Source organism: Eschrichtius robustus, chromosome 8 (genome assembly GCF_028021215.1).
Source record: "Eschrichtius robustus isolate mEscRob2 chromosome 8, mEscRob2.pri, whole genome shotgun sequence".
Taxonomy (NCBI): domain Eukaryota; kingdom Metazoa; phylum Chordata; class Mammalia; order Artiodactyla; family Eschrichtiidae; genus Eschrichtius; species Eschrichtius robustus.
The window spans coordinates 59,471,674-59,483,847 of NC_090831.1; the positions used below are offsets into that span (position 1 = coordinate 59,471,674).

General features: G+C 38.8%; 1 protein-coding gene across 1 annotated transcript in view; it reads right to left on the minus strand.

The window, feature by feature from the left end:
- Positions 1 to 10,350, minus strand: part of AHR (aryl hydrocarbon receptor) — a 49,623-nt gene extending 39,273 nt beyond the window's left edge. Inside the window, exon 1 of the mRNA XM_068550560.1 lies at positions 10,186 to 10,350. Within this exon, the coding sequence (XP_068406661.1) occupies positions 10,186 to 10,250 (65 nt within the window). The 5' untranslated portion in view covers positions 10,251 to 10,350. The remainder of the gene's footprint in view (positions 1 to 10,185) is intronic.
- Positions 10,351 to 12,174: the final 1,824 nt, after the last annotated feature.

Sequence of the window (12,174 nt, forward strand, 5' to 3'; positions counted from 1 at the left end):
AACATCTAAAATCTACTTCCAAGTTTACATAAATCCTTTCAAAATGCTCCCTTCATATCTTAATTAAGAAAAACAAGGGAATGGGTAAACTCCTTCATAATGTTTTATTAAAAACTTATGAACCCATCACAGGAGAATGCTGAGTACCTCTTATATACCTCATACATTTGTGGTACATGATTCCCAATTAACAAATCTATTAGGAGTTTTTCCCCTTCAGACACATCTATTGTTAGGGGGAAGAAAGAAATCTGCAGTAAGTTATGTGAAAATTATGCCTCCTTTGCTATCTTCCACAAAAATCATCTTGGCATCATTTATGTTGCAAATAAATAGGAGCGACCCTAAATAAAAAGCTGTTCTTCATCATCCTCAGCTTCCTATATTTAACACTTTCCTGTCAGTGACAACTTCTCAAAGCCATTGTGGCATCTCCACAGGGTCCTCCAGCCATCTAATGGGGTCCTCCAATATTAAGGCAAGAAAAAATTTGACTTTAGTTATTGATATTTGTTGATTGTGACAAATATTAGAGGTTAACTGTTTACCAGCAATTGCCAGCAAATTTTGCTTTTATGAACTGGTCAGTAATCCTTCTTAATTATTAGCCATCATAGTTTGTGTCTCAATTAGAAAATCCAATGAAATCCCAATATTTAGCATGATTTTCATCTGAGAGAAAAGATACTTATGGTTAGGAGCATAACTTGAGTTCAGAAATGAGAAACTGAACTTCACACAAAAGCCTTAGCCAGGATTTCGTAACAGAAATTCATTAAAGTGGATTTACAGATCATCGGACACCTAATGTTGAATGAAAAGAGAAGATATTAAAAAACCAAACAAAGTAATTTTTAGATCATGTCTCTGTACCCCTCCATTTACCAGAAAAATAAAGAATTAGCCGGAGCATTCTTACGACAAAGACTTTTTTCCTCCAGTTTTACTGAGAAGACAAAGACATTTTTGATAATCCAAATTAATTACATCTGAAAAAGCGGAAATTGGCTTGAGTATAATGCTGTTAATTTGATTCAATCAAAACATTTCTAGATAACATGTTTTCAGTGTTATATGAACATGAAGAAGTAATAGTTTATGCAAAAAGATAATAGAAAGTAATATGAAAACTTAACAGGCTTTTTTCAATGTCCCTACCCAGTAATTTCTTCAGAACTTGTCTATTTCTATTTTTTTCTATTACAGTTCATGTTATTTCTACAATAAATAAGAGTAAGAAACTGGTAAAGTGGCATATATACAAAACAAGTCAGTAGATACTTTCTCTAGACTATGTGTGTAGCTACATACATAGTCTACAATTACATACACAGAAGTTGGTGACTATTTCTCTAGCTATTTTCCCTATTCACGTGTATCATCAAATTCAAGTCACACCTAATTACTGCATCTCTCCAATTAATCAACTGAATCTCAACTTTTACCTATAATGCATGTCTACCTCACTGAATAATTGTCTACTGACTAATCGCCTGTTAAAACAAATATTTATTTGCACCTACGTCCCGGGTGGTCCAGGAAAACATTCTTCTCCTATATACTCAAAAAGTGTGACGGGAACTGAGTCTAGTGAGCAACTGCTTGAAAAAAAGATTTTTATAGAAAAGGTGGTATCTGAGCTACATCTTGGAAGGTGAACAGTATTTCAGGGGGCGGCGTAACTGAGGAAAGGTGAACTGTGCGAGGGCCTATCTGTGAGGCACAGGGTAAAGAGAGAGAAGGGGAAGCTAGTTAGAGCCACCTTCCTTTAGTAAACAGTGACCACCCACCACGTGCCAAGCACAGAACACTGAGCAGTGAACCAGCTTCAAAGCGCTGCTCAATTAGATCACTTTACTGTAGAGTCTTCCCTGACCTACTCCCACTGGATTCCTCCCAGGTGACTACTGTACTTTATGCATCTTACGCAAATGCCTTAAGCACCATTCCATTAAGGAATATTCTGTGCAGACAGCGTTTCCCGTAACTGAAAATAAAATCTAGTCGTGCACTCTTGGTAGCTTTCCAGTAACGATTATAAAACACTGGGGAGAAGACAGTAACACAAACACTGAAGCAAGACAAGCTGCTAGGACACAGAAAGAAATAACAGTAACAGTAGGATAAAGAGGTTTAGAGGTGTTTCTCCATGTGATATTGCTGCCTATCTTGTGCTGGCTTTTTGCAGTAGTCAACCCTGCAGTAGATGAGACTATGTCTATACACAATGCAAAACTGGCCACAGCTCTAATGTATTATTATGCACATTACGGAATATTTAGCTTGAGATTGAATTTCCTAAGTGTTATGCAACCTATATTGCATACACTTGTTTGTTCTCTTATTACGATATCAACTTAATCATTTTGTATCTCCAGTGCTCAGCCATAGGACTTGACACAGAGTGGACTCTCAATTAATGGCTGCTGATCAGAAGAGTCCAGAAAGGAAATGATTGGAGCCCGACCACAGGGAGTGATAGTGGGAAGATAACAAGTAAGTCCTGGCTTGAGATGTTTAAACACAGCACTTTGTACCTACCACAGAGCTCGGTACATAGCCAGACTCAAGTGTTCACTCAGCTAAACTGGCGTGCTGCCTTCCTAGGTACAGGAAGTAAGGGAGAGAAAAACGGTGAGTGAGGAAAGGTTGCAAATGACTGGGATTCGTAGCTTAGGATCACAACTCTATTTCCTAATGGAAGGTATGCCAAACGAAGAGAGACGAGACTTGAGGACAGACCTCAGTGATGCCAACATTTAGGTATAATGTCGAGGAAAGGGCCGCGGGCAAAGAGGACGGAGGAGGAATGATAAGGCAGATAGGAAAAGAACCCGGGCAGAAGATTTTGGCGGTCACAGAACAAAGTCAAATGCACCAAGTTATTAAGGAAAGTCAGGGCTGAGAAGTACCCACTGGACTTGGCATTTCGAATCCACTGTTGTTAAAGCTGAAGTAATAGATCTGCGACACCTTTTCACCGATTTTATGAGAAATATTCAGAACTATTTTGTGAAAATACTTCATACTTATCCACACCTATTAAAGTGCACCAAGTAATTAAAAATAGAGAGTAATTCTACACCAATTACACTTGAGTTATGCTGGTACTTTTACTTTTGTATTGTCTTTAAACCTATGCCAAAACATACTGCCAACCATCTATTTAAATAAAAGGCTACATCCGAAATGTAAATAAGTGTCCCCGCAAGATTGGATTTGGGATATCTGGAATTCAGACATCTCCTGAAATAGACTGTAGATGTCGATCAGGTAAAGGAGCAATTTATTATTTTTTAAAACCATAACCTCAAAAATCCTGTCCCAACCTGTAAATCAAAATTGTTGTGAAAGCAAGACTTTAGCTGACTGCATGCCATGCTTCTGATTTAGAAGCCCTGCATGCCATAAGTACTGGCGGTAACAAGCCCAATAGCATGTCCAGTGCCAGCTTGCATGCTCTCTTTAATGCCTTTTTAATATCCCAGGCTAAAATGTCTCTTAGGCTCATCACTTGTGCTCAGGGTTTGAAACAAAGTTGAAAAACATAACAACCTAGTTTAATCATAAATTACTGTAATTGTAAATGTTTATATTTTTATGACATTTACCATAAAACCTCAAAATGACAGGCAAAGACAAAGTTTCAGTAATCCTGAGATTAAGGTGGCATTTTCTAACGAAGATTACCTATCACAGTACTGAGTTTTTTGCTCTATCGGCTTTTTCCTGTGGGTGATTTAATCTACTCTCACTGCTTCAGTCTTCTTACCAATAACTTGTTTATTTCCAGCCCCTGTGCCTGAATGTCCTCACATTCATGTTTTTCAGAAGTTGGGCACTGCTTCTCTGCATCTACTATGGTATGACTCTCATTCCAACAGCTAGGAAATTGAAGTATTTCTCGATAAATCTCTCTACCATACCACGTACACCCCATTAAGCCCAACTCTTAAACCCATTCATTCTTCACTTCCTCCCCATGGCTTCAGTGCATACTTATTTATCTCTGAATATAAATGTTGAATGTTTATCATCATAAATTATATACTTAATGTGATATTGGAGAGGGGATCTGTGACACAAATTAAGTCAAATTTCACTGCTACTCTGAATACAGCTGGATATTTTACTTCCCTATGTGAGGCAAAAAAATGTCTACAAAAACTTCTGAGAATTCTGGCTGGCAGTTACTTGTAAGGAGTCTGAATTCTTCAGTCACTCTCCTGCAGCCACTCTACAGTTGTGATGGGTTCTTCCCTTTCCCTCTTTTGCTATGCTTAAGGAGTGGTGATGAGGTACAAACAGCATATAATCTTGAGCACAAGACTTTAACAATGAAAACTGGAACATGAAATATGCCCTAGAAATCACTGTTACTTCCAAAATCCTGGAAAAAAATCATTAAGAATGTTCCCTTTTTCCTCTTCTTTTTCAAATATACACTTTTTTTCTTTGTATTTCCCTTGGAACCCACATAGAATAAATCACTAAAACATGAAAAATTTTAACTGGTGCCCAATTGTTAAATTAGTAAATATTCTCAAATACCTACTATGTGTATGGTACTAGGAAGCTCTGGTTGCTATAAAGACAAATAAAAGATAGACCTATCTTTACAGAGCTTGTCTTTCTTACTAGGAGGAGATACATTCTATAACAAGGCAAAAATCAAACATAATGTATTGCTCAATAATGTAGATGCCATAAAAGTGATGCTGGAGGGTTCAAGAAGGTAAGAGCTCACGTACAGGTAGAGTAATGGGGGAAGGTTTCATGGAAATGTGGCTTCTACATTAGGTCTTAAAGATAGGTAAACTGCTTCCAGTTTCATGATGGCAGAGTACATGGCTTTCTGCAACTACCCTTCTCTCTGGAAGATCATGCCAAACAAGGAAATCAGAGATAGAAACACAAAATCTGTCTTGGATAAACCTAAGACACAGCTAAACCCAGATATAAATAATATGAAGATGAAAATTAGGTAAGAAGTGAAATCAATGACAATGGAGAACAGAAAGGAAAATGTAATCATAGTATATTACTTAACTCAGCAATAAACAATACTTACAGTTAAGGAAACACTGCATGTGAATTTAATCCAGAATTGTGATAAAATTATACTGGGAGGATGAGGAGAGATTAAATAGCACTAATAACCATAACTAATAGTCACAATAAAACATCAACAGATAATGCCTAGTACGCTAAACTTAAGATAACATTATACACATTATTGACTTTTTCATGTGCATGTGTTATTTAAAACGAATACTTTTGAAAATAGTATTTCGTTAAAAATAAGGTAAAAGAGCAAACTGAAAAACAACTAAAAAACATAAGACAAAGAAAATCAGTATGTAAAGGACATCTCAAGTAGAAAAATCTGCAAACGTACTCACTATTATTCCACACATACAATCCCAACATAGAAGTTCAATTATCTATCCCATTTTTTCTTTTGCTTATGAAGTTGCCAATTAATATTTTTAAAGCAAAAATGCAAGGATATAGGCACTCCTACAGACTACCAATAGGATTGGAAATTTTTTGCAGAGTAATTTGACAGCATGTTTCAGAGCATAATATTTGGCTCAACCGTAAAAGTATATCATATCTTTGTACCCAAATTTCCACTTACAGGAATTTTTCCTAAGGAATGAACTAAAAATTTGCATAGAAATTCACATATCTCAAGGGTATTCTCTGAAGTACTAGTTGAAATATTTAAAGATTGGAAATAACAGAATTTCCGCCTCACAATAAATTACAGAACTTTAACAGAAGGGAGTACCATGCAGCCACTGAAAACAATGTTTTAAAGGAGGGGAGGTAGCTAGCACATCAATGAAAATAGGAGGAAAAGACTCTAAGAAGAAAGGGCATGAATGCAAGTGTGGAGTCAAGCAAGCACAAATCATGTATGGGCAAAGGTAAATAATTTATTTCAGTACACTATCTGAGAAGAAACAGTGAGCGTTAAGGAAATCCCTAGTATATGGGTGTACCATACGCATCACTGAACTTACTCACCTGAACAGCACTGCGAAGTTGGAATGAACGTAAGCTTTGGAGCCAAAAGACCTGGAATCTGATATTACAACTCATCCTTTCATTTACTACCCAACAATTTTGAATCTGAACCTCAGGTCCCTATCTGGAAAACTGAAATAATAATACCTTTTCATACTACTATTATAAAAATGAAATAAAATGATGTCTGTAAAGCACTGTGCATGCTTATGTCACAATAAGTACTAACAAACAGTAGTTTTTTTGTTATATAAAACCAGTATGCAAAAATATCAATTTTAAAAGAAGAGTGGAAGTAGAAAGGTACTGTTGTTAAAGATTTGCATGGTACTAATTTCTAAGTAAGTGTCTAAATTATATGCACCAATAAGCATGTACTGTGTAAGTTTTCTCACCAGTGGAGTAGCACATTTCATTACCCACAATTGAGAATGCAATCATATACTGCCTCTTACTGTTTCACAGGAGAATTGATTGCTCTGTGATAATGTAAGCTGAAATTATTTAAGAATAGAATCTATATTTCTGTCAGAAGTCTTTACAGCTTATAAAATACTCTTCTTCTGCTAATTTTAGTTGTGAGAGTGGCAATGTAGGTGTTGACCGCCTGCCTTATTGGTCAATCACTTGCCCAGACCTACACAAGTGAGAAAACTAGACCTCATCTTTTAGTTTAGAACTAGTGCTTTTTCAATTTTAGTTTAGAACTAGCGCTTTTTCAACTAGTGTTCACTGTTTCGTCTTTACACCATTTATTTTTATAAATGTTACCAATAACTAATCACTTTCACTTACTTTATTTCATAGGTCCAATATGTGAAAGCCTTTATAGTCACTATGTATAAACTATCTGAACAAAGCTTACTTGAAAGAAAAACAACAGTGGAGAAACAATTATGTAACTAAAAATACCTATATTTTTATTTTAGAAGCTATTTAGGAAATTTTATCATAGTACTTTATATCAAACGTTTTCAGTAAAACATAATTTTATTCAACTAAGTAGGTATTGTATAAGTGAGGCTCATTAGGTTTAAATAGAATGAATAGCAATTTAGCAAACATAGCAAGGAAGACACTGCTTTTATACTAATGTTATTAGTGTGTTAACAAAGTAAAAAGGGTCAACTAAGGCTGAGAAGTTATTTCTAACTCTGACACTTCATGATGGCTGGCTTGGTCACCACCACTGCTGATATCATTTTTAAGTGTAGATTTCATTTACTCAACACCTATTATTTGCCAATATTCAGCACTAATTTTCTAAAAATATGGTAAATTGAAGTACCACTAAAACTTTTTATGTATTAATAGAACTTAAAAACTACAAAAATACATCCAAAGTTATTATCATTAGGGGAAAAAAACCCCAGACACTATTTAATTCAATAGTGTGCTTTTCACCTATCTTCATGCAGCAAAGTAATTAAAGAAATGTACAAAAAGGCTTTCATCTCCAAAGAAAATAAAACAAGAAGAAGATTTAAGTCAAAACAAATTGTTTTTTCTTTCTTTCTTTTTTTGAGCAGGGTTATTCTAAGGAACATGTAAGGAAACAGAACCTATTCCTAAGGGTACCTTTGAAAATTTCTTTAGGAACATGGATCAGATGCAAGGTTGCTTCATATCCTTTAATCTTCTAGCTTTCATTACTCCGAAAAGAAAAGAAACGTTTACTGAGTGTCTGCTATGTACAAGATACTTTAGTGGGACGAAATTTAACACGTTTAAAATATATTTCGTACTAAGATAATTTTCAACGTTGGACTTTGCCACTAGGGGGCGTTTATCCCGTTTAATAAATTCCATTGAATATTGACTGGAAGAGCTTCAGGTTAAAATTATGTCACCCACTTGATTCCAAAATTTTATGGAATTGTATATTTAAATGGCCATCTTATTAACAGTCCTATAATTATGCTACAACATATTTTCTCTTTAAGTAAGATACAATGGTTGACTTAAGGGGTCAAAGTGAAATAGATCTCAATAACATTTTCAGCTCAAACAAGATGAATTTTTCTGACAATGTGCCAACATATTATAGAGCCTATTAGCCAAAAACTAGTAATTTAACTAAAAAAACACATTAAACTTAATATTGGGTTTATGGCCCCATTCTTAAAATGGACTTTGATTAACTGCATTTTAAGTCAACCATTTTTTCATTCTGGTAAAAACAATTTATAAACAATTTCATGTGATTCTGTAAATGCCAGCACTAGGCTTTTCTTATGGAGCAGTGACATTTTAAGGCATTTATATGATTAAAAGCAACGCATGATGCTCAATAAAGATCTGATAAACATTTATACTAACTAAATAAAATAAGGGTGAATGTGGAAACGCTTTAGTTGTATTAGAGAAGATTATTAAATACAAATATACTAACATCTTAGAAAGTATATTAAAATGCTAAAATAATAAAAGGTACGTCTTACATAAATAAAAGAAAATGTACAGTACTATGTTTAAAGGAAAAATCTTTAATAAAACATTAATGAGAAGCCAAAAATGTTAAACTTTATGATGAATAAAAATTAAAACATTCTATTAAAGTCATCTAGGTCTTTCTGTAACACACGGACTGAAATGCAGTAACTTAAAAATCCATCAGGGACATCTTCAGGTTATCTGACCATATACATAAAACCTATGATATCTCTATTATATATAGTGCCAAGTATACTATTGTATTAATAAATACATAGAAGTGTTTGTGACGCCTCTCAATTTTAAATAACCACTAAGGACAAAGTCAAATTAGACAAATACATTTTTATATAAGAAACCACTCTATAAAACGCAAGTATTGTAAACCAATGTCAACAGAACTGCCAAGACAAAAACTGCTGACTCGGCAGTATTCCTAATGTCGGCCACACTGCAGGATAAGTCTTCCAAATTTTAATCAGTCTATTTATAGATGAATATCCTCTGTTAATGCCAAGTCTAGATCTGAAGACCTATAATCACTGAAATTCTAAAAGGAAATTAAAACTCCAGAATAATGAAACTTTTAAACTGGTCTTAAATATTAATCTTAAACTGTTATTTTTCTGGTTCGGATTAGCGACCTAAATTAAGTTTTAAGCCAAATACACACTTCTGATTTGTTCTGGGTAACTGTTTAATGTGTTCTGAAAATTGTTTATGCAAGTTTGAAAACTGTGAAGTAAAATAACTCAGGGATAATAATTAGGAATAAACACATGAATACTGCCAATTCACAAAAGTAAATCTGTCTCAAGCACGGATTTTTCTTTTTTCTGAAAAAAAAAAAAAAAAAAAAGTATTTGCCATCTCACACAAATATCCCACCAAAACAAACAAACAAAAAATCTAAGTTTGTAATCTATCAGAACTGACTAAACTTGGAAGTAGAGGGAAAAGGGAATTAGAGAAAGATGCTAAGAATGAAAACGTCTGTTTCAATAATTCCAGCTCCAAATCATTTACAGACCCTAAAACCACCTCCAAAGTGATAAGAAAGCTCCCCCAAAAGGTGACTGAAAATACAAATCCGCTACTGTATTCTGGCTACTACACTCACTCAAAACTGCTACCATCTCTATACTTTCTACCGATGCGTTCACGCTGAGCGCTACAAAATTACTGCCAAATAAGTAAATAAGAGGGCAACAGAAAGCCAGCTGCACCGTACTAAAAAATACCTTCAGAAGCACTCAGTCCCCTTCTTGCAGACAGCACGTGTTTAGCTCTTAAAAGCATCTCCCCCAACCAGGAGTGAGAATGGTGACCGTCCTCTAACCTAACCGAGGAGGATATTAAATGTGAAAGGGGATTTCAAGACGGGCTTAGGTTAACTAATCCACCAGCCCCACAGGGCAGACCAGAGCTGTCAACAAATTAGGACCACAGCACGGTGAACAGTGCTACAAATGGGTAGGGGGGTGCGAGGGTGCGCGTGCTCTGGAGACTGGGGAACGCGGGGCACAATTTTTTAAATGCAATCTTTAAACACGGAAAAACCCAAGGCCTGGGTTTCTCGACCGGCCTCCAAATCGCGATTCCACGGACGGCGTGGGGAAGGGACCTAATCCCCAGGCCGCGGGGATGTGGGCACGAGTGGGGCGGCCTCCCGCACCTGCGCGCCCACCCCCGCGCCGAGGACGCGCACCAGACACTCACGTTTTCTGCACCGGCTTCCGCCGCTTGCGACTGGCGTAGGTGATGTTGGCGCTGCTGCTGTTCATGGTGCCCGGCTGGCGGCGGCTCCTGGCGCGGGCGCGGACAGCCCGGTCCCCGGGACCCGGCGGCGACCGGGACGGCGGCGGCGGCAGCAGCCGGCGCCGGGTTCCACGCAGCCGCGCCCACTCCACCTGCACCCTCCCCGGGCGGTGGCGAAGACGCCGCACCCCAAGAGCCTCGGCTCCCGCAGCCCCGAGTCCAGGTGCGCCGCCCGGGCCTGGCGCCGGCGGTCGAGGGGCGGAGACCGGTGAGCCGGGCGACGCAGGTGCCGTCTATACCAGCGGAGGCGGCGCCGCGCTGCCCGCAGGTGAGGCGGCCCGAATGGAGGAGGAGCCTCGGCCGCCTGTTTGGAATCCCAGCCTGGGTCGCGCGCTCTGGCGCCGCGCCCCGTGACCGTCGCCGCGGCCCCTTGGGTAAGGGAGGCGCCGCCGCGCTGCTCTCGGGGCTTCCCCGATCCCGGCTACTTCCCGCCTTTGGAGCTCGGACTGCGGCCGCCGCTTTCGGTGCCACCAGCTTCCGCTCGACTACGCGTCTGCCTCTGGTCTGAGCCGGTGGTCCCAGGGACGCTCTCGTAACCTAGCGTCGAGGGGACTCCCCAGGCACTGCCTCCCGCCGCCGCTTGCACCGGCTGAATGGCAGAAGCGCCCCCGACTCCTCTCTGACCCCGCCCCTCCCTCGTGGCCCCGCCCCTCGTGGCCCCGCCCCTCGTGGCCCCGCCCCATTCTACTTGACTCCGCCCTTCCTTACAGTTCCCTTGAGGGCCCCACCCTCCCAGCACGTGATGACGCAAGGCGTAATGACCCCCTCCCCCACCCCCGGTATCCATGTTCTTGAGGTCAAGGGAAGGAATCTGTGGACACGTTTCCAGCCCAGAATAGACGTGTGACAACAAATTATGTGTAGCCAAACGCTTTGTAATTAGACAGTCTCAAGGATAGAAATGCCAAATAGTGAGCTTAAATTCACCTATGTAAGAGACAGTGACGCAGCTAACTTTGGGCTAAGAATTACAGTGAGCTGGCAGATAACCAGTGGAACTATAAATTTCCCTAGAGAAGAAATCTTCAGGAGGCCACATCTGAGTTGAACTTGAAGGCTATGCGTTTACTTGTCTTTTTGTTTGGGTTTGGTTTTTGTCTCCATACTAGACAGTATAGTATTTTTTCCCCAGCCAGAATAACTTTGTTCATCTATAGTCAGATTTCAGTAAGGTAGAAAGGAAGGAAGAAAGGCAGCAGGAGGCATTTGAGGTTAAGTAGTCTGGTATGGTGGGAGAGAGGAGCTGGAAGTGAAATTCAGGAATTCTAGGATCAAATCATAAAGCCTTGATCAAGAGTCCAGATTTTATTCTGCAGTCAGTGGAAACATTTTAAGGATCCACAGCAGGAAAATGACATTCTGGTGTCTTGGAAAAGTCACTCTGGAATGAAAGTGCAAACTGGATTACAGGAGAGCAAGACTGGATGCAGGGAGAGTAGTTAGGGAGTTGTTGAAGTAGTCCAGGTAAAAGTCCAGGGAAGTGACAGTGGGATAAAGAAAAAAAAAGAAAGAATAGCTAATAAGGAAAGAGATGACGAGCGGAGTATGTTTTGCTTGTCAGGAGCAGAAGGGCAATCAGACTAAGATGTCTAGATGAAATTTCACACCATATCCATTCCTACATTTCAAAACGTCATCAAACCATTTCCACCTGGTGAGTCTGTTACCTCAAATTCAGAACATTGATAAATTGAACATCATTTTCTTTAGCTGAAACCTTGCTCTGTCATTGGCTCAACCATTCTCCAATGAACCTATGAAACATCTTCAACTCCCCTACCACTTACTCTAAATATTCCAGGAACTACTATTAAATTTTGTGCTTAGCAACATCCCTAATTCATCTTCCTCCACCTTATTCTTCAATGATAACACCGAGAGTGCCCAACT